The 26,459-nt window shown below is 42.0% G+C and overlaps 1 protein-coding gene across 2 annotated transcripts in view; it reads left to right on the top strand.

Moving 5' to 3' along the window:
* The window catches only part of LOC133462256 (neuronal PAS domain-containing protein 3), a 331,973-nt gene extending 308,441 nt beyond the window's left edge, over nucleotides 1-23,532 (top strand). Inside the window, exons 10-13 of one of the 2 annotated variants that reach the window (XR_009784244.1) lie at nucleotides 5,810-5,957; nucleotides 14,679-14,794; nucleotides 17,337-19,042; nucleotides 19,799-23,532. Coding sequence is in view for 1 of the 2 variants with exons in the window: in XM_061743401.1 (XP_061599385.1) it covers nucleotides 5,810-5,957; nucleotides 14,679-14,794; nucleotides 17,337-18,985 (1,913 nt within the window). In the remaining variant the exon portion in view is untranslated. Of the gene's footprint in view, nucleotides 1-5,809; nucleotides 5,958-14,678; nucleotides 14,795-17,336 lie in introns of both variants that reach the window. The other variant, XM_061743401.1, reaches the window with a different exon arrangement.
* Nucleotides 23,533-26,459: the final 2,927 nt, after the last annotated feature.

Genomic DNA, 26,459 nt, shown 5'->3' with positions numbered 1-26,459 from the left:
GGTTCTTTCTGGGGTCCATGATTATCTCTATGGTCTTGATGACATTCAGATTCAGGTTACTGTTGGGTCCCTAAATCAACATAACATAAATTCGTAACGAGGAAAGACACAGAGGCTGTTAGAATGATTTTTAAGGCCTTCTGCAGAAGGGAAGCAAAGTCGGAGCTTGCAGAGCAACATGGCCCTCTTGGATGCTCTCGACAAATGCTTCGCTGGCTCCTCCTTTGCATCAGCTTTTATTGAGAAACTTTGACAGGAACATTACCATATTAGGAACAGTGAATGGACAATGGGAGGAAACAGATGGAGAAACAGACATCGGGGTTAAAAAGGTCACACATGTGACTTTTCAGTTAAGGAGGCTTGGTATAAAGAAACAAAGAGACATCTTTAGCTTAAAGTCTTTAAAAGAACACAAAGGTCAAGGGGTCAAATGCCTTCCTGGACAAAAACAGGAACTTCATGGGGGTCTTTAACAGATGGTCCAGGCTAACAATGAGACAGTTGTGGGACAGTCGACCCCCCTGACAGAACTCAGGAAGGGCTGCCCTGTCATCTGTTAACATGTGATAGTTTCATGAGGACTAACTAGTTCAGAAGTTTGATTAACTTCACAGTTACTCCCAGTGCTCCAGCTCACCAGATGGTCTACCTCCCTTCTGTATGACTCCTCGTCGCCATTCCAGATGGGGCCCACCACAGTTGTATCGTCCGCGTACTTGATGACGTGGTTAGTAGCATTGCAAGCATGCAACACAGTCATGTGTCATCAGTGTGTAGAGCAGAGGGCTTAATACACAGCCCTGGGGGGAGCCCGTGCTCAGGCAGATGGTGTCGGAGGTGTTGTTGCCCACGCGTACAAACTGGGGCCTGTTGGTGAGAAGGTCCAAAATCCAATTGCACATAGAAAGGCCATGACCCAATAAGGCCAGTTTGTTGACCAGGTGCTGTGGAATTATTGTGTTAAAAGCACTGCTATAATCCACAAACAACATGCGTATACACGTGTTGGGTTTCTCCAGATGTTTCAGGATCAGGTGAAGTGCATGGGAGACAGCATCTTCAGTGAAGCGGTTGGAGCGGTACGCAAATTGTAGTGGGTCAAATGATGGTGGGAGTGCTGCAAGGATGTGGTCCTTTCCCAGCTGCTCAAAACACTTCATTATAATTGGTGTAAGTGCCACGGGGCAATAGTCATTGGGGCAAGTGACAGTGGGCGTCTTTGCTATCGGTATAATGATGGCTTTCTTGTAACAGGAGGGCACAACAGCCTGGCTCAGAGAGACATGAATATGACCGTAAACACATTTGTCAGTTGGATTGCACACTCCTTCAGTACCCGGCCATGTATGTTATCTGGACCAGCGGCTTTCCTTGAGTTGATTCTCCTCAGGGCCCGGTGTACGTCAGCGGAGTCCAGACGGAGAACCTGGTCGTCCTGATGCTGTGGGGCTCTTATGGCAGGTGTGTTGTTCAGTTAAAGGCTGTTGAGGAAGTCTATTTTGTTGTCACACTGAAGTGGGGAGGGTTTGTACGCTTTGTCCACTCCCATCTCCCCCTGGAGGCCCCGGCACAGCCCAGCAGACCCATCCCAGGCAGCACGGCGAGCTCATACCCGGGTCCACCATCAGCCCCTCCCATGGTCCCCCCGCCCCAGGCCGAATGCAGGAAACATGGGTGGAGGAAGACCTCACTGGTGATGAGAGTATGATCGTGCCAAGAAATTTTGCGATACAAAAACGTGTCGTGGAGGTGACAAACTGTATCGCAATATTGGGTCATTAATATTAATCTACTGTGTTGACTAGTAATGCGCATCCGACCGCGCATCCGACCACGTGTGCCGACCGCGCCTCGACCCGCGGACCAAAATCTGACTCCGCTCAGAAGAAACTAGTACCATTTTGTAGTCCCGATCACGGGACTCTTGGGGGGGTTTGAGCTCTGAACTTTTACTTATGTAAGGCTGGTGTAGAGTTAAGCCTTACCTTATTAAATTAAAACTTTTTCGGGTCGTGAGTAGGATAAATAAGGGAACAACTTCTTCTGAGTTCGAGTGTACTTTAATGTCCGCCCAACAGTGTAGGATTTTAGAACATCAACACAGCACCTAGAGCCGTACTGGTGCGTATCACTCCGCCCAATCTAAAACAGACTAATCACTACAATTAAACTGACTAGTGTCATTATAGTCCCTGATTTACATCAGAATATAAAGAATATATTTATAAAATAATGAACCCTGAATTACCAAAATAACCTTCTTAACAAAAATAAATCTCCTCTTACACTTATAAGGTGAGCATGAATTTAATTTTAATTGTTACATTTCTGGAAAAGAAAAAAGTCAAATCATACATGAGAGAAACTATTCAGTTTGTGGCAAAATATTTTTACTTGTATGAAACTGAAGATGCATAATGCAAACAGTACATCTACTTTTAGTTCAGTTTGTGGAAAATGGTTAGCCTGGCTTGCTCTTTAAAACTTAAACAGTTATAAAGCATTACAAACTGTAACAATAGGGCAAACGCACAGCATTGTTTTGTATTTTGTGTCTTTCAAATAAAAGACAATTTTTTCCAGTCATATGTTCCTTATTCAAGGTTGTTAAAAAAATACTGCTATAATATCGTATCGTATCGTTATCCTGACCTCAATATCGTGTATCGTACGTACCATATCGTGAGATTAGTGTATCGTTACACCCCTAGTGTCTAATGCGGTAAAAACAGGGAGGGGGAGGTCAGGACACCATGCGGCTGTGCCAGTAGCCACATTTGACAGTGCTCCTCCCTCTCCAAAAACCCTATATCTCCTCCTCTTAGCTTTTAATAGCTGCTGCTGTTTATGCACATGTTCCTCACGCAACTCACTCTGCTGTCTGTGACAACTTCTGAGTCAGTTACACTGTCCTCTCACTCTGCAAGCGTCCTGTTGGAGCCTATTCGTTTGTATTTCCTGAGGGTAGTGCATCCAAGTGGTACTGGCGATAATGTTGACTGATTATTGAATATGATGGAGCATGTCGTGGATGGATTCTGTTTGTTATTGTGACTGTTTTCTGCTGCTCACGGCCTCCTCCTCCTTGCCGGACCACCCTCCTCCTGTGATTGGGGAGAGGGTACAGCTGGGTGCTCTGGCTCTGTTTTTTGTGTTGAAGGAGTGAGGAGTAAGACCATGGAGAATACTTATTTTGTGAAAATAAATTCTAATTATTTTGAATCTGATCTCCGCTATTCCTTAGGAAATTTAGCGAGTCATAGACTTCCTCCTCAGACTACTTTGCTTTTTTTATTTCTTTTAACGCAAGATTAGACATAACAAGTAGAAAAACTCCACTGAAGACTCAAATGAGAACGGAGCGTTGGCGAATCCTTGAAGAAAGGCTGACGAGCCGTGAGTAAAATCAGCTGATTGACTTTATGAATGAAAGCGCCGCTGCGCTAAAAAGGAAGACTATGGAAGGAAAAGTTGTGGATTGTGGATGTGGATTGCAATAAAACAGGATGTTGGAAGGATGTTCAAGGATGAACTGAATGATTAAATAAGCGGCAATTAGAGGAACTTGTGTGATTATCTGGAATGATGTCTGGCACATCTGAGACCGCAACTGAGGCTGAGGACATGTTGAAATCGCGCATTGCTTTGCGCAGAAGCAGATTGGGACCAGGCACGAGGAGGTCAAATAAAATAAAGGCTTTGATGATTGATGAAGGAAATGTTGATAAAGTCAATGATGCATTTGAAGTGTTTAAAGGAGCTGTGGATGAATTTAAAATTGCTCACAAATCTATGCAAGAGCTCTTATCAGAGGAGGAAAAGGAAAATGATTATTATGACTGGTATGAACCCAGAATAACTAACCTGAAATATTTCATGAAAGATGTTGAAACATGGAAAAGAGAAATTGCACAATCAAAAGTGGGACCACTGGACATATCAAATGTGTCTCACAAATCTCACAAATCACACACAAGTCTGCTAATGGATCAAAAGCCTCTAGATCATACTCAGTCTCCTCAGTCTCAGAAAAACACACCTTGCAACTGGAGGCAAAAAGAAAACTGAAAGCAAAGATGGAGCATATGGAGTTGGAAACAGACCTCGCAGCATCAACTGCTAAAATAGAAATCCTTCAAAGTGATTCACCTCATGAAAGTGATGAGGGGGCTCAGGAAGCTCCGGGTGATGGCATGACTGAGTATTATGACTCCCATCATGAACCAGAAACTGTGGAGAACAATGTGGACTTTGTACAGTTAGGTGCAATACCCAAAACCCCACTTCAGCAAACCATCTTAAGTCTCCACAGACCTCCACCTACAAGGAGCACCAACACACCAGAGGATCAAAATCAACCTCAAAGCAAGAATGCTACTGAAAAACACAGGACCCACAGTGCAAATCATACTCAAATAATAAATCACTATACACAAGATAATGTTGTTATTAATGCTGCTCATGATAACATGGATGTGGTTATTCAAAGACAAAGTGACATAGCAGAACTCATTGTTTCAGCAAAAACTGTCTCTGCAAGAGATTTCTGTGTTTGATGGTAACCCGCTGGAGTATCAGTCTTTTATCCACGCATTTGAACACTTGATTGAAGACAAGACTAAGAATAATCAAGACAGACTCTATTATCTCAAGCAGTTCACCTCTGGTTTGCCAAGAAACTTAATTCGTAGCTGTTTGCACATGGAGGGGAATAGGGGTTATAGTGAAGCAAGACACCTCTTAAAAGAACACTGGAAATGAGATGAACATTTCTGGGACTTACTTAAATAAAGCCATGAATTGGACAGCAATCGAAGCTGAGGATGGGAAAATGTTGCATGCATATGCAATGTATTTGAGAGGATGCTGTAATGTAATGCAGGATTTACAGTATTTGGAGGAACTTGACCTCACTCGTCAATGCATTGCTTGGAAGATCTGAAACCATAAACAGAAAAAAATGTATTACTAACGGGTAGCACCGGAGCTAAGCTAAATACTTAGCCCATGCAAAGATCATACTTGTAGACAAATATAAATAACATAAAAAATGAACGTCACTTACCGCTGACTCGTGTGCAGTTGCCGGGTCCGTACTGTTGGTACTGATCCTTTTTTGAGGGTAAATGTCGATGCAAAACCTAAGTTTTACTGTCCCTCGTTGTTGAAACAGCCACACGATACCCCGTTTCCAAACAATGGCGGAAGCTCTGGCCGGCGGAGTTAGTTCTGGGCGTGGTTTCAGCAGCGGAGGAGACCGAGGCGTGGTTTGCATTTTGCTTACGTAACGAAAATGCGCAAATCGTAGAACGGCTCGTAGAAGTCACATGACACTGGACGGCTCATCTGGGCGGCTGTACAGACACTGCAGAATTTGGTTGTTTCCTCCTTCTCTGTGTTGGCAGGCTGAGGGGAGACCACTTTATATATGTTAAAGCAAGAAAAAACCTGTTTTTCATAATAGGTTCCCTTTAAATGGACATCAGTGTGTGGTGGGTGCGTGTGTGTAGATGCGCTGCCTGCCACGTCTCATCTGCCGCAATGTGGATGTGTGTGCCGCTGTGTGTTAGTGACGGCTCCACTCCGTCACATCTGTGGTCATCGGAACACATGGTAGACACACACACTCGACACACAGTCAGGGCTGCTGTGTTTCATGTGTGAAAGAGCCCGGCTCCACTCGTCCAGCTCCTCTTTTGAAAGTGGGATCAGTGTGACTTGATGATTTAAAAAGACAAATATTAACAACACATTTCTTCCCACCTCTATTTGTCCCTCCACCCCTCTACTTCTCCCTCTCTCCCAGTGATGAATAAAGGTCAATGCGTGACCACATATTACCGGTGGATCCAGAAAAATGGTGGTTACATCTGGATCCAGTCCAGCGCTACCATTGCTGTCAACGCCAAGAATTCCAGTGACAAGAACATAATCTGGATCAACTATGTCCTCAGGTCAGACTTAAATCCAATTCAATAGTCATGCTATGTTACTACTACTACTACTACTACTACTACTACTACTACTACTACTACTACTGCTACTACTACTGCTACTACTACTACTGTCATTTAGCAGATGCTTTTATCCTAAGTGACTTACATCTGAGAGAACTGTAAGAAATGTTAAATGATTAAGTTGTTTGCTGTTCACGGACAACTGTCCCAAGCAGGGTGAAAATAATTCCTTTTTATCTTGGTGCAACAATTCAAAATCAAAAAAGGTGAGATTGGACCTTAGAGGGATCACTGCCCACAACCTACAGTAGTATTCATCACTGATAAAGTTGTTGATCAGGCGAGCACTTTTATGTAGTTGGGCATACCAGTGAACTACAGTCTACATCAGTTTGTTCTGTTGTGTTGCTGAGCAAAATGAACTGGAATGACAGCTTGGTTTGGCATTGTCGCAGTACAGCACAAATCAAAACTTGAGAACGTGGTTAAAAATAGCTTTGTAAGTGATGTGCAAAAATGACTGTTTCATTTCAGGACTTCAAGTTATCTGCAAGAAAAAGGCAGAGTGGCCAAATGAGCCCACCCGATGCTTAATGACCCATTACAGTCAGCTTTCAAGATCTTATTTATTTCTTCATCAGACTTCGCTGATGTAGGAATGGAGTTGATACCAGGTGTTGAGGTGCTGAGTACAGTGGGCACGGAAAGTATTGAGACCCCTTTAAATTTTTCCCTCTTTGTTTCATTGCAGCCATTTGCTAAAATCAAAAAAGTTCATTTTATTACTCATTAATGTACGCTCAGCACCCCATCTTGACAGAAAAAAACAGAAATGTAGACATTTTTGCAAATATATTAACAAATGGCCGTGTGTGTGTGTGTGTGTGTGTGTGTGTGTGTGTGTGTGTGTGTGTGTGTGTGTGTGTGTGTGTGTGTGTGTGTGTGTGTGTGTGTGTGTGTGTGTGTGTGTGTGTGTGTGTGTGTTTGTATGTTCCGTGTGTATATGTCTGAGTGGCTGTATGTATATTATGTATATACTGTATATATATCTGTGTGGCTATGTGTGTGTATGTATGCATGTGTGTGTGTGTGTGTGTGTGTGTGTGTGTGTGTGTGTGTGTGTGTGTGTGTGTGTGTGTGTGTGTGTGTGTGTGTGTGTGTGTGTGTGTGTTCTACTGGGGGCAGAGAGGATGAAGGAGTCTGTAACTGAGGGAAGCTGATCAATCCTTCAGAGGGTGGACTTCATCATCTCACTGAGCACCTCAATTATGTCAAGGGAGGTGCTTTTCTTGATCACTTTGTCCGGTTTATTCAGTCTGCGATAGACCACACCAAGAGAATAGCTGATGCCACAACAGTGTCAGTAAAGTCTCCTGAGCAGTTCTTACAAAGTGCAGTGCTGTTATCAGTCCAGTCCAGTCTGTCATTCAGGTCAACACTTCAATGTCTGTCCTGGTTGCTCACTGGTGTTGTGGCTGAGGGTTTCCTTGTGCGGAAAGCCACTTTGGTACTCCCCAGAGATGGCTTTTGGTCCTCTTCAGATTCCACAAGCCTGCAGTTCAATATTCTTCCTGTAGCTGTCTTTCCCTTGGCTTATCATCCTCCTCAGCTCTTTCTGGATAACCTTCATCTCCTCCTTGTTTCTTGATGTAAAAGCCCTCTTCTTGTCCTTCATGAGAGCCTTTATGTCAGGATAAATCCATAGTTAATTGTTGGAGAAACACCTCACAGTCTTGGTGGTTACTAGGGGTGTAACAATATATCGTGCCACGAAATTTCGCGATACAAAAACGTCACAATACGTGTCGTGGAGGTGACAAACTGTATCGCGATATTGGGTTATTAATATTAATCTATTGTGTTTACTAGAAACGTGCATCCGACCGCGACCGCAGCCGCGACCGCACCTCGACCCGGGAACCAAAATCTTCCTCCGCTCAGAAGAAACTAGTACCGTTTTGCGGTCCCGTTTTGAGCTCTGAACTTTTACTTATGTAAGGCTGGTGTAGAGTTAAGCCTTACCTTATTAAATTAAACCTTTTTCGGGTCGTGAGTAGGATAAACACGCAGGCAACTTCTGCTGAGTTCCAGTGTACTTTAATGTCCCTCAACAATGTAGGATTTTAGAACATCAACACAGCACCTAGTGCTGTATCACTCCGCTCAATCTAAAACATACAGTATTAACAACTACAGATAAACTGACTAGTGTCATTATAGTCCCTGATTTACATCAGAATATAAAGAATATATTTATAAAATAATGAACCTTGAATTACCAAAATAAACTTCTTAACTAAAATAAATCTCCTCTTACACTTATAAGGTGAGCATGAATCAATCTTTTTTATGATGCAAAATTGTATGTATTTATTTACTTTTATTTATTTATTTAATTTTAGTTGTTAAATTAGAAAGAAAAAAGTCAAATCATACATGAGAGAAACTATTCAGTTTGTGGCAAAATATGTTTACTGAAGATGCATAATGCAAACAGGACATCTACTTTTAGTTCAGTTTGTGGAAAATGGTTAGCCTGGCTTTCTCTTTAAAACTTAAACAGTTATAAAGCATTACAAACTGTAACAATAGGGCAAACGTACAGTATTGTTTTGTATTTTGTGTCTTTCAAATAAAAGACAATTTTTTCCAGTCATATGTTCCTCATTCAAGGTTGTTAAAAAAATACTGCTATAGTATCGTATCGTATCGTTATCGTGACCTCAATATCGTGTATCGTACCGTATCGTGAGATTAGTGTATCGTTACACCCCTAGTGGTTACTGTGTTATCCACACAAACGTTGATGTAGTCCGTAATATAGTCTGTTAGCCTGTATGTACTCCCCATGAGGGTCACAGAGTTCTGAGCATACAGTTGTCTTGAAACAGTCCCTCAAAGCCTCTTCAGCCTCAGTGGGGCATCTTCTCATGGTGCAGGTGACAGCTGGCTGCCTGTTTACAAGGCGTTTGTACACAAGCATCAGGTGAACAATGATGTGTTCTGATCTTCCAAGTAGAAGGAGAGGTTAGGGGTTGTATATCTCTTTGATGTTGGAGGATATCAATGCTGCATTAGCATTAATGCAGCAATTTAATCATACCCTGGATCTTGTTCTCACCTACGGTGAACCTGATGATCTGTTGGTGTCGCCTGTAAACTACCTCTTATCCGACCACATATTTAATAACATTTGAATTTGATATTGTCGATGTTGAAGCGCAAAATATGAGGTATTATTTTAGCAGATGTTTGTCCGATGAAGCTATTGCTAAATTTAGGGAGGCCATTGCTCCCTACAATAGTGAAAAATAGTGAAGTAGTCGAGGCCAGTGACCTGGGTTCTACCTCTGCAGATGTTGATTTTCTTGCTAGTAACACTGCTGATTTGCTGCACTCAGCTTTAGATGAAGTTGCTCCTTTGAGAAGGAGGGTGTCCAACCACAAGAGCTTAACTCCCTGGTAAAATTCAGATATCCGCATGTTGTAACAAAACATGCGTAAAATGGAAAGGAAGTGGTACTCTTGTAAGTCTGTAGATACCTATCGCAAATGGAAAGATAATCCAATAGTATATAAAAAAGCCATTTGCAAAGCCAGAACAGCTTATTATTCAACGTTGATAGAGGATAACAAAAGTAACCCACGTTTTCTGTTCAGCACTGTAGCCAGGCTGACAAAGAGTCACAACTCTGTTGAGCCGTGCATTCCTGCAGCTCTCAGTAGTGAAGACTTTATGAGCTTCTTTAACAGTAAAATCATGAGAATTAGAGAAGAAACTCTAGACTCTAGACTGTTTTGATCCTATAGACCTCCCTGAGCTGACCTCACTCGTTAATAGAGCTAAGTCAACCACATGTATGTTAGACCCCATCCCGACTCGACTATTCAAAAATGTTTTTTCTCTTATTGACACGACAATACTGGACCAGATCAACTTATCCCTAAACTTAGGATGTGTACCGTAAGTTTCCAAAGTTGCAGTAATTGAACCTTTACTTAAAAAAACCTTCTCTTGACCCAGACACCTTAGCTAACTATAGGCCAATTTCCAGCCATCCATTTGTATCTAAAATTCTGGAAAAAGTACTTGCAAGTCAGTTATGTGACTATTTGTATAGAAATGATGTTTGAAGTCTTTCAGTCAGGGTTCAGAATGCATCATAGCACAGAGACAGCACTGGTTCGAGTCACGAATGACCTCCTTATGGCCTCAGATAAGGGATTAGTTTCCATACTGGTTTTACTGGACCTCAGATAAGGGATTTGTGTCCATACTGGTTCTACTGGACCTCAGATAAGGGATTAGTGTCCATACTGGTTCTACTGGACCTCAGATAAGGGATTAGTGTCCATACTGGTTCTACTGGACCTCAGTGCTGCTTTTGACACTATAGATCATGGCATTTTACTGCACAGGTTAGAGCATGTTGTTGGGATTAAAGGGACAGCTCAGTACAGACATTGAAACAGTCAAGGGTCTGTTATGGTGTTCCGCAGGGTTCAGTGCTAGGGCCAATCTTGTTCAGTTTATACATGCAGCCATTGGGAAGTATAATCCAGAATCACGGCATACACTTTCATTGTTATGCTGATGATACGCAGCTCTATTTGTCTATGAAGCCGGATGAAACAGAACCGTTAGCTAAACTTCAGGCATGTCTTAGGGACATCAAGGACTGGATGTCCGGAAATGTTTTGCTTCTAAATCCAGATAAAACATAGGTTATCATTTTTTGGTCCAAAGAATTTTAGGAAGGGATTAGATGGTGTTGCGATGGCTTCCAGTGCAACTGCGAGAAACCTTGGTGTTGTTTTCGATCAGGATTTGTCGTTTAATCAGGTTTGTAAGACAGCATTTTACCATCTCTGTAATATCGCAAAGATTAGGAAATCCTCTCGCAGAGTGATGCAGAAAAACTAGTTCATGCGTTTGTATCTTCTAGGCTAGATTATTGTAATGTGTTATTAGCAGGATGTCCAAGTAATTTGCTGAATAGGCTCCAGCTGATCCAAAATGCAGCAGCGGAGGGTGCTGACAGGAATCAGCAGGAGAGACCACGTCTCTCCAGTGTTGCTCCATTGGTTACCCGTAAAATTCAGAATTCAATTCAAAATTTTATTACTTGCGTATAAAGCCCAAAACGGCTTAGCTCCACAATATTCGCAAGACCTGATTGTACCTTATGTTCCTGGCAGAGCTCTCCGCTCCCAGGGTGCAGGTTTACTCGTAGTTCCTAGAGTATCTAAATGTAGATTTGGAGGGCGGGCGTTCTGCTATCAGGCACCATTACTATGGAACCAACTTCCAATCTGGGTTAAGGAGGCTGACACCACCTCCACCTTTAAAACTAAACTTAAAAACTTTCTGTTTAGTAAAGCCTATAGTTAGTGTTTAGTAAACCTCTAGTTGGTGTTAGTAAATCTATAGTTAGTGTTAGTAAACCTCTAGTTAGTGTTCAGTAAACCTCTAGTTAGTGTTCGTAAACCTCTAGTTAGTGTAAACTCTAGTGTGTTAGAGTCGGTAGTCATAGTTGCAGCTATAGAACAAGACTATAATAGTTAGTCTCAAATATGCTGCTATAGGCCTATGCTGCAGGGGGGCACCGACATGATCCGCTGGGCGGTGCCTCTCACCCTTCTTCTCCTCTCCTCTTCCATTTTTTATTAATTATACGTATCTCATAGCCATCATTGTTGTCCATCGTTCTTGTAGTTTTCTGTGCTGGTCTGCGCCCCCCCCCCCCCGGAGCTTTCGGAGCTGCTTGCTGACCTGCAGTCCCCCCTCTGATCATCCCACTGCTGCTTCCACCTGTCTGTGTGGATTTCTGCTATATGCTTGCTGACATCCTGGCCTGTGCCCCCCAGCGCTTCGTTTAGTCCACCTCTTCCATAAATATCGTAAATAAATATCTTTATAGTATTCAAGAGTGTTGAGGTTTGTTGCTTCAACCCTTTACATTTTTCTGTTGCCTGTTAATATTGACACACACACACACACACACACACACACACACACACACACACACACAGTCTCTTTATCTTGTTATAGTCCAGCTCTGAGACCATAGCAAAGGAGGGGAGCACACTTAGAGGATTAAATAAAAAGTAATTTATTTTTAACAAAGGTTAGATCTCTTTAACAAATGTTACCAGATAATAAGTCGAACAAATAAAACTGGCAGAAAACAAACTACCAGGTCAACTAAGATAATGCCAACCAAACTATACAGAAACCCAAAGAGAACTCCAAACAAAATGCAACGTGGTGCCAGGGGAAGAGGAGACCCAGACAACCAGGATGGGGCAGGTTTTATAGGATCAGGAGACAGTGGCCAGCTGCCTCCAATTCCTTGATGAGCACAACCACCCAGGAACCAGCACTCTGAAAGACAAAAGAGAGGACACACAGCAACACATCCACACACAGACACACCCAAGTCCCAGCAGAGGCCCTGGGGCCGTCACAATCTTCATATCCGATGAATATGAAACAATGCAGTTGATGGTTCTTGCGTTTTGACTCCAACTCCTTTACCACTGGTATGACTGATTTAATGCCCTACCCTCTCCTGTACCATCTTGTATGGTTCCTTTTTGTTCCATCTCTGTTATGTTGTGGTGGAAGGAAAGAAAAAAGGGAGGGAAAAAATAAGGGTGAAAAAAGAAGACACCTTAATCAGAGAAAGGTCTTCACTGAGTTAGTGTTGGAATGATGCTGCATGTACATTTACACAGTCTTCTACTGCTCTCCAAATGTTATTTTGATGTTATTTTGATGCTCTGCTACATAAAGCAGAGGGTTATAATCCAGGTGCCATGAAGTAAAAATCCTGTCCAGCAGGGGTCCGTTTCACAAAGCAGGTTTAGTGAAAACTCTGAGTCTGTTAACCCTGAAATGAGGGAAACTCTGAGTTTTCTGTTTCACAAAGGGAGGTAACTCAAACCAGAGAAAGAGAGGTAACTCTAGCCCGTTTCACAAAGAGAGGTAACTTAAGCTCTCGGTCAGTTACCGTAGTAACAGACGCTCTGAACCTAACCTGGTCGGGACCAGGTTTATTTCAATGAACCTGGAGTTTCTCTCTGTCTCCTCCCTCAGTGGCGTCAATTCAGCCAATGGGTCTTTACGCAATACGCATCCGTTTTCTGCACCACGGACAGCAAGCGGCAGAGTTAGAGAGCGGAAAAAGCGTATCTGACAAACGCAATTTAACTCGTTCACTTTATTCACTATGTCAGTGCAACAATATGATATCACAGGGACATCCCAGTTTAACTTCAAACAGTTAAAGTCCAAATGCAAAAAGGAGAGGGAGAGTAAAAAAAAAGTCAAATATTTCCCTTAAACAGATGTATAAGAGGATTTATATCTTACTTTGAGATGAACTTGCATAATTAATCCATCAGTGGCTAACAGCCTCGTTAATATCTTCTGGACCCATCACTTGCATTCTTTCTTTTTTTTTATTGCGTGGTTGTCTGCTTCCTTTTCATTTTTGTAAGTTAGTAACACTAAAGAGCGCACTAAAAACCAGATTGATAGCGACCACTGTCGTCAGGGACGCTGGGACATTTCAAGATATGAGGGGGGTACAAGTGTTGGGATAGATAATACCTACTGAAATCCATCATGTTGTTCTGATATGCATTTGTAATTATTTTATATGTATGAATTAATAGAATACATCAATACAAATAGATACAGAGTAATTCCATAAATGTATTTAAAAAAAAAAAACATTTACATTTTCCCCTGAAGCCGAGGTGTGGCAGCTGCCGTACCCGGCCCTGATCTAAATGACAATAAAATTTCATTTCTTTTCCCAAAATATGCTCTCATACTCGCCATATGCACGTATTAACACTTCTAACTCCAGTGGCGTGGAGTATGTGGATCTTGAGATGCAAACCAATGTTTCCTCAAAGGGATTTTGTAAATTGAAAAGATATATAAAGTTAAAAAGAAAAAAAAGAAAAAGTATGTCGCTCTTTTGTTGTCACCGGTTGCCATGGTGAATCCTTGTATCAGCGCTCTACTGATGATGGCTTTTTATTTCCCTCACGCTCGAGCTTAACTCCAGGTGAAACTACTTAGAGTTGAGTAAATTACCTCAAATCCGCTGTTCTGGAACCGGAAACTCAGAGTTTCCGATCTCAGAGTAGATCAACTAAGAATTCAGGATTAGACTCAGAGTTTGTTGAACCTGCTTTGTGAAACGGACCCCAGTTGTTCCAACCAATCACTAAACCAGCTCCTCAGGTAGATGGTTGGTTGTTAGTGAAAACACCTGTTTTAAATGTACTGGCTGATCCACAGGTATGTGTTTTAATGAGCAAATATCAGCTTAATGTAAAGAAAATTATTATTAATGGTGCTTTGACACTGACCCCATTCCAAAATTTGTCTTAATTTAAGATTGATTCAAAACTATTTTTGATTTTGTAAGAAAAAAAAAAACATTAAAGCACATTCAAGAGGTGTATAATCCAGGTGCCATAAAGTAAAAACGCTGCCATGTTTCTGGATCAGCCTGTACATTTAGAACAGGTGTTTTCACTAACAACCATCTACCTGCAGAGGAGCTGGTTTAGTGATGGTTGGAACAACTGCTGGACTGGATTTTTACTTCATGGCACCTGGATTATACACCTCTGCTTTATGTATTTATGTATACTGTATGTATCTGCCACTAACAAATTCCCTGTGTTTCTTCACAGCCTCTCAGAGTACAAAGAAACACCGATGGACATTTCTCAGCTGCCAAACTTGCCGGACAAAACTTCTGAGTCCTTTGAGACCTCCGAATCTGAGTCTGACTCCAAAGAAAACTCAGGTATGTTGGTAGAACAGAACAGAACTTTGATAAAAAGACTCCAATTGAACATTTTGCATATGAAATGCATAAGAACACCATCCCTCGAAAAAAATAAAGAAGCTTGGTGGTGGTTGCATTATGCTGGATATTTTTCATCAGTGTAGCCTGGGAAACTGCTCAGAAGTGTTCGTTGTAGACATGATTTCATCTCCCAGAGAAGTGGATTCAGCTCAAAACATCATCATTGTTATGCACATGACCAGTCACATGACCAGTCACATGACCAGTCACATGACCAGTCAGAACCTGGTTAGACACATTACAAGCCCCCAGCTACACCTTTTATACCTTTTATTAATGACCACACAGCCAGGCTGGTGGAATTTGTTTCTCTGCATTTAACCCATCTCTAATTAGACTAGAGAGCAGTGGGCTGCCATATAAACGGCGCCCGGGGAACTACACTACGTCAGTAGTGCCAAAACATACAATAAATATGCTCTTGAAATATTTAATCATTTTACATCGTTTTAGAAAATTAAAAATGTACATAAATCATACAGGTACATATATCATAACTGTTTCAGTGTTTTCTAAATAAGATAACCTCAGATACATTCTCATAAATGTCGGTTTACTGACGTTATCCTTTGTGTTGCATGAAGATGAATTCAGCAAAGCTGTTTTCTAACTGAATTCGATTCAGTGTTTCCATTTCAGTGGTTAATGGCACCTGACAGGATTTAGGGACCCCATTTAAGTTAGCAGAGCGATGAATGTTCACAAGCAGCAACTATAACAACATTTATGAAGTTAGCAATATTAAGACAGCGGTTCAGCAAAGATCAGGAAGGTGATGTGTATGAGAGAAATTATTTCTGTGTAATTTGTACATGGCACCTGTTTTTAGTGAGGTTGTTTAAAAGAGCTTCATTATCAAATCTGTATATATTCTATTTTCGCTTTTTACTGTCACCATTGCTATAGGTGTAGGGTGAGGTTTAACTGTGTAAATAAATGAACAAAATAATAAATGTGTGGCTTATAATATGTCAGATATACAGTATAAAATAATCAGAGTATTGTTCTATTCAGATTCTCGTTCAACTACTTGTGTCTGTCTTGTTATGGGCATGCCAAGTAGTGGCATGCCCATATTGCAATTGTCCAGAATGGCCCAAAGGGTAATGTTGCTAGCTAAAGTCACAAAGCTAAAGTCACAAAAGTCCCACTGCGCAGCAGCATGTACAGCATGACCCCCCTCTGATATGGAAAAAAAAAATCCCCCAAAAATAAAACACGCCCGAAAAAACATTAAAATGAAGACGATATATTAGTATACAGGAAAGGTTTCCCTTTTCTTCTTATTCCGCACGCTTTTTTTTGTCCATTAATGCGGCCCGAAGCGCAACGTGCACCCATGCATGGCATACATCGTTGGATGCGTCTCCATCGTGCCTCGATGGGTATTACTTTTCTCAGTCAAAAGTGTTACCGTGGCAACGCTAGATGCCAAAGAAAAAGAAAAAATTTGGACGCTTATTGCTCGGCCAAACTTTATCGTAGAGATACATTTCAAACTTTCAAACACTCGGCCCGATTGGCACTAACAACATCGTTATGCAAATTATTACAGTTTTTTGCAATATTTAACTTTCAATTTAAAAAAAAATGTCATTTGACTTTGGACGCTTGTTGCTAGGGAACAGGTTATCGACATCGTACAGATGTTCCCCGACTCGGCACGCTGTGGACTTCAACATATTCAAATTTCATGAAGCTGTGATTTAAGGAAATTCATGCCAAATGGCCCCATTCATTCGGATGGGGTTTTTTATCATGGTGAAAAAAAAAATCTATCTGTTATCTGTTAATGCTGTTACCGTGGCAACGCTAGATGCCAAAAAGCGGAAAAAATGGCAAAAACTCGGACACTCATTGCTCGGCTGAACTTTATCGTAGAGACATCATTCCAATTTTCAAAGACTCGCTTCGGACTAAATGGTAATTAAACCTCACTGTGCTAATTATTGGAGTTTTTGCGATATTTAGCTTTCAATTTGAAAAGAATATCAATTTTATCTTGGATGCTTGTTGCTAGGCAACACCTTATCATACAGACATCATTTCAACGTTGACAAACCCGGGACGTTTTGTTCTACAACATATTTTAGTTTCACGATGCTGGACATTACGGTTTTTGAGATATACAACTATGCTAATTTTGATGCTAATGGAAATTTAGGCACTTGTTGCGCGGTAACGCAATATCGTAGAGACATCGATCCAACATTAAAAGACTCGGGTTGCTGTGGACTATATGGCCAACTAGGGCTGTGTTATATTAACAATAGCAAGGGGTGTGGTTTACTGGCCATTATTAACAACCCCAAACCACACAACCCGAACCCAGGCCCCCTGCAAAGCAGGGGAATTTGGTTCATTGGCCATTATTAGCAAGAGGGGACGAATGGGCAGTAGGGCATGCCCATTTCAACATTTCCTGAAATGTTCTAGTTTTGTTTTGTTTTTTAACCAACTTAACTCTTTCTTTTCCCAGACAATGAAAATCCAAAGTCTGAAGGAAAGTCGGGCAACCAGGCAGAACACACCAAGGAACCAGAGATGGAAAGTACACGTCAGCAGCAGTCTGGCCAATCCTACTGCTCCTCTTCACAGGAAATTAAATTTCTGGAACCAGGAGACAGTTCAAGTAACCCTGAGAGCCAGGAAAGTGATGACAGCCTGGAAACCTCAGATGTAGAGCAGGAGCATGAGTTGGAGCATGAAGATGCCAGGAGACAAACACCTCCTGGGATCCACATGCCAGGAGATGAAAGTAGGTTGGAAAGGTTATCTGGACTGGGAGGATTAGACGGAATGAATAACATCAGTGAACTGCGTAATTTAGATGGTATTCATATCAAAGTAGAGCATTATGGAGAAGGAGAAGAAATGCAAATGAACAATTCACAAACATCTTCATCAGAGGAGGAAGAAGAGGGGGATGTGGATGAGGATGGTAATGAGGAAGGAAATGCAGGAGTGCAAGACTGCAAGAGTGCTCGTACCAACAGCAACCTCCTGAAGAGGCGAAAAAGAAGAAAAGTCCAAAAGTGGGAAAGATCACAAACCAGGAGGCTCTGTTTGTCTATTACTCCACCTAAACCTGTAGCGATAGAAGATACCATTCCACAAGGTGACCCCTTGGGGGTTGCATCTGCTCACTGCCTGACCACCTCTGGTTCTCCAAACAGCACAGACCCAACGTCGTCGGTTCTTAAGATCAAGACAGAGATGACGGAACCAATCAACTTTGACAATGATAGCAGCATCTGGAACTATCCTCCCAACAGGGAGATCTCCAGAAACGAGTCTCCATACAGCATGACCTCCAAGCCGACTGCTCCAGGGAGTCAAAAGACTTTTCCTTCACCACAGGGAGATTCACAACAGGTACTCATTCCTGACTCCGTCCTAACCCCTCCCGGAACTGACGGCGGAGCAGGAACAGTAAGGAAGACTCCTTACAATGGAAACGTGGCCCCTTCCTCCTCTTCCAGTGTTACAAGTTTAGCATCTCCTTCCAACACGTCCTCTTCAGACCCCTTGTCTCCTCCTCTCTCAGCATCCCCACGGGACAAGCTGCAAAGCACTCCAACCTCCTCCTCCTCCTCGTCCTCCTCGTCCTCCTCCACCTCATCCTCATTAAGCTCTTCCTCCTCACTGCTGTATTCTGGTGATCTTGAAGCACTGCAGTGTTTGCAGGCTGGTAATGTGGTCCTTCCACTGGTTCACCGGGTCTCAGGGACTTTGGCTTCCACCAACACAACAGCTCCGCGTGTCTACACCACTGGAACCATCAGATATGCACCAGCAGATGTCACTCTGACAATGGCGCAAACCAACCTCCTCCCTAACGCTGCCATGAACTTTGTTGAAAATGCGGGATTCGGTCTGGACCCTAAGACGCCCATGGAGATGCTCTATCACCATGTGCAAAGACTGAACATGTCTGCCGCAGCAGCTGCTGGTCAGTTTGTTGGCTCTCCAGCACCCGCGGGTGGTAACGGTGCTCTGGTTGGCCAGATGCCGACCACAGCCAATGTTTTCACCACAGCAGAGGGACTCTTCTCAACGCTACCGTTTCCAGTGTACAGCAACGGGATCCACACCACACAGGCCAGTCTGAAGAGGAAGGAGGATTAACACAAAATATCCGAGACCACATTACTGTGTTTCCAAAATCAGCAACTGTGTCAAAGTGTAAGATTAGCCTACTTATTTGTTACATTAAAGACTATTTACATGCTATCTTTTATTACAGCATTGAAGCACTGTGTTTCCATGATTCAGGGGGGGGGTAATTGTATGCTAGCACTTTGAATTTGAGTAACTCGACTGGTGTTAAAGACATAATTGGCTCTGAAATATCTGTCCCTTTTCTGCTTTTTATTCTGTTAGTTTCCATCTGAAAACATCCTATTGGCATGTTTTTGTTCTGATTGTTCTACTTGTTCTGATTGTTTTGATTGTTCTGATTGTTGAGGCGGCCTTCTTGCCGACAAAAAAATTCAAATTCCTATGAACTGATACTATTCCATTGGAGCTTAAAGAAGAGTTTTTTATACTATAACGTTTCTGTTGCATCTTTTTGAGGATGCCGATTGTGTATATTTTAAGGTCAGTGTAGGAATTTGTAAAGACAGAACGCTACATGCTGCTCCGAGCCATCCTGATGTGATCCAAGCCTAAAGAGAAAGGTTTTTCCTTGTTAAAGAGGAGGTGGGACTCAAGATCTCAACAAGTCTAAGTGACTTTTGAAAGAAATGTTTTTTGAAAATGTTTTTTGAACGAGGTGATTGTTAAGAGAAGTAATGCTTTTTTCCTTTTTTATATGACATTCTATCTCAGATTTAACCTACAAACTAAGCACTGAGAAAATACAATGAACAAAACATAAAAAAGCAACTTCAGTCAGGTAACGTTTGAAATATTACTACATGTTTCTCTTTTTTCCAGGAGCTTGCTCACACCTCCTCCACACCTCTTCCCATCTCAGTCTGTTAAACGCTCTTATTTTGTGGACTTGTTAATGTTTACCTAAAACAGCGGGGCAATATTTCACTGCTCATGTGTATTTGTGGTGCTACCCTCTGGGCTGAATGGGGGGGCTCAGCTTGGTGACAGACTCCTAGACCCATCATTGTTCTTTTTTAAGGAGGAAAATTTTTTATATTTGTTGGGGGTTTTTTTCTTCTGACCTTCAGTTTTCACCCTTCCAGTCCCTCTCCAGTCTGATTAGTTTCACAAGGGGCATTGCCAAGGTCAAACATGAATGTCGCCAGCGCGTGCTGGCTCCTGCTTGATTAGTTTTGTGTTGCCCCCCGCCCCTCTCCTGCTGCTCATCTTCTGATCCAGAACCGCCTCCCGCACAGACCGGCCCACTCTCTTCCACGTCACCACCAGACCTGGGGTTCAGAAAACACATATCAACAAGGACACGATACAGACAGGAATTTTCAGTTGATCTGTAAAGCGTTGAATCAACTGAAATATGACTGTTTTGTACATTTTGAATAATGAAAAACAAAAAAAAGAAATCAAATTTTTCAAAATAGTGTCGTCTTTGTCATCATCGTTGTCGTACTTGGTTTATTTCTCATTCTTTGTTGCAAAAAGAAAAAAAAATCTCTCAAATGTGATGTTTTAAAAGCACTGTGATTTCCTTTTATTTGGAATCTGCTCTTCTAAGTTTTGGAAAAACAGAGAGAGAGAGCAAGAGGGAGAATGACAAGATAAATAATAATTAAATCAGTATAAAATGATTACATGGTCCATCTCTTTAAAGTTGACAACCTTGTCTTTGCTATCTCATCATCTTTATTACCCAGTGTTGTTAAGCCGTAAAAATGTGTTACCAATGTGTTTTGTGCCACTGACAGTCAACGTCTTTCATATCAACTTCTGTGCGTGCGTGCGTGCGTGTGGGTATTTACTATACGCGGTATATACTGATACTACCGTATCTATTTTTATTCTTATCTTCTCTGTGTTCTATCTCTGTGTTGGGGAAGGAGAGGAAGCGGGTTGAGAGGAAAGGGGTGGCGATCTCAAATGATTGGCATCCTAAAAAATGACAACTCTTTACCTCTTTGTTTCCTTCTCTAGTTCCCTCTGTTTGCAGTCTTTGTGAAACCAGTGGAGGTTGTGAAGTTTTGTCTGGTGGCCTTTGAGGAAAAAAAACTGGGAAAAAGACTTTACCTCCTTTGTGTCTCTGTATAATCATATTTTATTTTCTAATCCTACTCTGTTACTGTGCTTTTTGCTGTGGTGTAGTATTATTCAAGCCTCTTTATCTTGCTGTCTTTTTTCTAAGAGATGAAAAGATTATTTAACTAATGCAAAGATTTATTGAGCCATGTTCTTGTCGCTAAGTAATTTTGGGAGGATTGACAATGAAGATGAATAAATTATAAAGGAAAAGCCTGTTAAAGGATTTTAAATATACTCCTTGAGCTTGGGAAACCAATGAAAGCTAAAGCTGAAAATGTTAAACATTTTCCCAGAATTCCTTTGGGGTTTCTCGTGTGCATTGGGTGTATTTCAATGGTTCCTTCCAAAAACGTGTTTTTCCCCAGTGCAAATGGTCCTGAAATGGACGAAAGAAATGGAGTCCAAAAGAGGAGGGGACACTTCAAATTTAAAGAAGAAAAATATTTCTCACCATAAATCTATTTCTATAGGTGTTTTGGGAAACTAAACTGCACATTTAGTGTTCCATCTGTTAATCCCTTGCTATGATTTCTTTTTTACATTCTGTCATGCCCATAGCCGATGATCAATTTCTTGTTACTGACATGAACACGTTGAAAAAACAATGCAAGCAATAAGAAGAGAATGTTATTTAAGTGGTTCCTACTGGAACCACTTACATCACTAGATCCTTACTAGATCCTTTCCTAACAGTGTCTTTTAACACGGCAGCAACTTTGCTGATTAAAACGGGACAGAACCAAGAGAAAATAACCGGTATTTATTTATCTATTTATCTGTTTGAAATCTGCTTCCACCTACTTCTATCTGCTAAAGAAGAAGAAGCGTATTCTTCTTTGCATTTATTTTGTCTTAGTTTTGATTCTAATTCCGGTTAGATCACCCCGAGCGGTGGAAGAAAAATCCACAGAATAGCTGCACCTTTGTATAAGCTGCACGGTTGAAAACCTATGAAAAAAGTAGCGGCTTATAGTCCAGAAAATACGGTAAATAAACAGCGACGGTACAGATGCTACACTACACTATCAGGGCATCGGTTTAAATTTGGCTTGTGTTTGATTGTGTTATATTTGAATTATTAGCCATCTTATTTTCCATCCTTCTTGAATTCTATCAGAAATGAAAACAGTGACTGACGACAGCGGGTTCTGTCCAGGACTCTAGACCAGAGCAATCTGTAATGTTGTTCTTCTTTCCTTTAATTTCTGGGCGACCACACAGATTAACGCCACCTGCAGTCATGGGGACTTATTTACGCCTCGCGCACGCGCAGAACATGCGCTTTAGTCGGGATGGTGTGCTCGAGTATTTATTTTTTTCACCAACTCTGGGAAGTGGGAGCCGACTTTCTGACTGAATGCTTTTCTGCCTACGGTCAGCCTTCGTGTTGGTGTGTGCCAGCCTTGAGAACAAGAAACAAACCCTTCAGTTCTCCATTTCAGTTGATTTGTGTAGCACCAATTCAGAATATAAGTTTTCTCAAGGCTCTTTAAACAGAAAATAAATAGGTTGAATAAGGTCCACGCTAATTATTATCCAGTTATATTCCAACTACCGTATATCCCTTTACAATCCAGTTTCTAGCCCAATTCAAACTCATCACAATTCATTAAAAAAGCACCCCAACTAAGGAATCCAATAGATTCTGATTCAGTTCCCCATCCTACACACAAGCTCACAGTGGAAAGAACCTTCTCGCACATCCAGGCTCACAAAGGTTGCTGGTTTGGCTTAACTATTGGCGCGCATAGCACAGCCCTGTTTAAAGAGAGGCAACTGGGATGATGCACGTCGTTGGTGGAAAGCACTTAAGTAACGTAACCAGGAAACACACCCACATGTAACTTGAACCAAAAAGTCCGTTCAAGCTGTTTCAGTGTTTTTTTCTCTGTGTTTTATGTCAAAAATGAAAACCTTGTGAAATCTTTAAAACCTTAATCACAGCTGCTGTCAAATACATAGTGTTTAAGATTCACAAATATTGAAATATCATTTCATTTACCTGTGAAGAAACTGTGTCTGTGTTTTTAATAATTTCTTGTACAATTAAATAGATTATTTTATCAGGAACTTGGTGCCAATAGCTGAAATATGGGAGAGAGGGAGTCTCTTATCAGTGTTAACAGTGTTATAGAAGTCTAAATCCAAACAAATTAAAATGTTGAAAAAGAAAAAAAAAACTTAAGTACATTTCAGTTTTTTTAATTTGTTTTCCTTGCACAGAAGGGAAGTAGCACGTGACTAATTGATGCTAACTTTGAGTGCCTGGCTACTTTTTTTATTATTTTCAGTACACATATTTTTAAACTCATTTGCCACAAATACACTGCAAAACTGAAAATGTACATACTTCATTTTTAAAGCTATGTTATTTTATATGTTTTCTAGGTTTTCATCCATTCAGAGGATCATGTCACCTACATGGTTGTCTTTCTGTATACCTTTTTAGGCCACCTTACAGATGCCATATTCATAATAAAAAGCTCTCTCAAATTATTCACTGGATTGCACAATTTCATCTTTTTGATGCATTCAGCAATTATGCCGCAAAATATTAAGTGCTTTGATCTCTCAGCTTCTTTAAGAATTTAGCATATACGTCACTATTGGAATCTCTGCTGCCGAGGTCAATACTTAGGCCCTCCAGAAAAACGCGATTACGCGATCGCATAATTCATTGCATAATCAGCCAAATGGCGCAGATTACGCGGGGATAGATTTATTCCTAAAAGGGCGCATATTTCCCGCGATAATTGCATATGTCCGCGCTAAATATGCGATTATGCGGGGCTCGCTTGATTTCACAATAGCCGCACATTTTCGCATAAAGTTTGGAAAAGGGGGAAGTGTTGTGAGTGACATGTTGGGACGCCCGGTCGCGACGTGCGGGACCCGTCCGGGGACCTCCGCACCCCTCACAGAAACCGCCACCTCCCCAAACAGCAGCTCTCACCCGCGGGGGTGAGAGGAAAAAGGAGTGCCGTCTCCGTCCAGCCCCCAGCTTGCGCGGTGGGCGCGGCTGCCGGTGGACTCAGGAACCGCGCTGACCGCGTACCACTGCGCACGCTGCGCACGCTCCCATCCACTTGGGGACCTTGGCGGCGAACGTGTGGGGTGACGAAGCTCTGGCTCGTCCCCTCACCGCGCCGGTGCGCCCGGCAATCACCCGAGCACCGAGCCGCGGGCTGGAGGGGAGAGACCAGGCGGGGACCGGCCTCCGGGCCGCCACCGCCCCGCTCTCCACCTGCGCTCTCCTTTTTTTTTTCGTCTACGACCTCAGATCAGACGAGACAACCCGCTGAATTAAGCATATTACTAAGCGGAGGACAAGAAACTAACAAGGATTCCCTCAGTACAATCAGCATTCTTTTAATCTGTGTTCTTATGTATTGAGTGTTGTATGTTTTTATCATGGACCTCGAGTCTGACTAATAGCCTAAACGATGATGATGATGATGATGATGATGATGATGATGATGATGATGATGATGATTAGCGGCGAGCGAAGAGGGAAGAGCTCAGCGCCGAATCCGCAACTTCCTGCATATTTTGCATATTTTGCAACTTTCCGCATATTCCACGACTTCCCGCATATTCCGCAACTTCCAGCATATTCCGCAACTTCCAGCATATTCCGCAACTTCCAGCATATTCCGCAACTTCCAGCATATTCCGCAATTTCACCGCATAAAAGCACATAAAAAACCTGCACATTTAATCGCATAATCAATTATTTTAGCCCGCAGAATCAAGGATTTTTGCCCTGCGTTTTTCTGGAGGGTCTAAATACTATAGGTGCCTTTGAACCTTGTTTTGGTTCTACAAAGTGCTTTCTCCATCATTATACATGAAAGAAGTGCTTGGTAGTATAAAAATCAATCTAATCTAACTAACACCTTACGGTGCAACCTTGACACATTATCACCAATTTAACATGGGGCCCTGGTCGTTTCAAGTCTTTCAACATCATACACCCTGGCCGCCCAACCAGGGGCGATCAGTCACTGACTTGTGTCCATGTAGCTTCTGTCAACCATGGATCACTTCAAACGCAGCCATTTTGATGCTTCCTCGGCAGCAACTGTAATGTTTGGGCTTGATGGCTCTTTTTCCAGGCTTTCCAGCTCTCTGACCCGGAGCAAGTTAAGAGCTCTGTAGAGCGACGGGCTGGAAAATCCTCTGCAGCTAACCTCAACTGAGTGGCTTTGGTTTTCCCATTTCCTGTGCCAGCATTCATCTGTGACCTTTTGGTATCTGTCCTTCTTCCTTTCAAATACTTCTTCCAGTCAATTGTCCCAAGGGCATCTGCCTATCAGGCAGGAGAGTGGTGGTAGCTATGAAGGCAACAAATTTAAGTTGTCTGGGCCAGTTGGTGTCATTCATTTCCCCGGGCCTTGCTATATTGTTATTGCTGCCTTGACATGTTTCCAATTCCTGCCTTACCTAACGTAGCTGCCCTCACCAGTACCCTGTGGTGCAGTCACACTTCGGCCTAGTTGACAGCCATATTCAAACCTGTATCCAAGCTTGGTTAGAGAGGGACTGGCAGCAAAACACAGACCTCCTTTTAAACCAAAAAAACCTTTACATTAATATAATGTCTAAAAATTACGTAATAATGAATAAAAAAGTCAGATCTGGATGGGTAAAATGATACTTCCTTAGTTTATGAACCTTGTGCATGTTTAAGAAGTTATGTCCAATTTTCCCACAAGGTAATGCTTTTTTTTTTTTTTTTTAATGAATCTTTATATATGAAAGTAGAAAACATACTGTAGAAAGACATCTAGAAAACCAGTAGAAGTAATGTGGTAACAGGCCGATGCATCTGTCAAAGGGTGGGTTGTTATTACCCTGATTAAAAGTAATTTCCTGTAAAAATGAGAGACTTTTGTGCTGGTTGTACATGACACTCGTGTATTCATCTGTTCTGTGTTTTAGTCTTTGATATGTACGAGATATTGATATTGAGGAAATATTACTGATTATGCCTTGGACACTTGGGGAAAGAGAGGGGCTGAGCTGTCAACTGATAAACACCTGGTGGTGAGTTGGATGCGCTGGCGGAGGAGGAAGTTGGACAGACCGGGCAGACCCAGACGTATTATGAGGGTCTGTTGGGAACGTCTGGCTGAGCCCTCTGTCAGGGAAGTCTTCAACTCTCACCTCCGAGAGAACTTCTCTCAGATCCCGGGGGAGGCGGAGGACATTGAGTCCGAGTGGACCATGTTCTCTGCCTCCATTGTCAACGCAGCAGCTTGAAGTGTTGGATGCAAAGTCTCTGGTGCCTATTGTGGCAGCAAGCCCCGGACCCGGTGATGGACACTGGAAGTAAGGGATTTCGTCAGGCTGAAGAAGCAGTCCTACCAGGCCATGTTCAATTTCAATTCAATTACATTTTATTTAT

The sequence above is a fragment of the Cololabis saira genome, chromosome 16 (assembly GCF_033807715.1).
Source record: "Cololabis saira isolate AMF1-May2022 chromosome 16, fColSai1.1, whole genome shotgun sequence".
NCBI lineage: Eukaryota > Metazoa > Chordata > Actinopteri > Beloniformes > Belonidae > Cololabis > Cololabis saira.
This window is presented reverse-complemented; position numbering and strand designations above follow the sequence as displayed.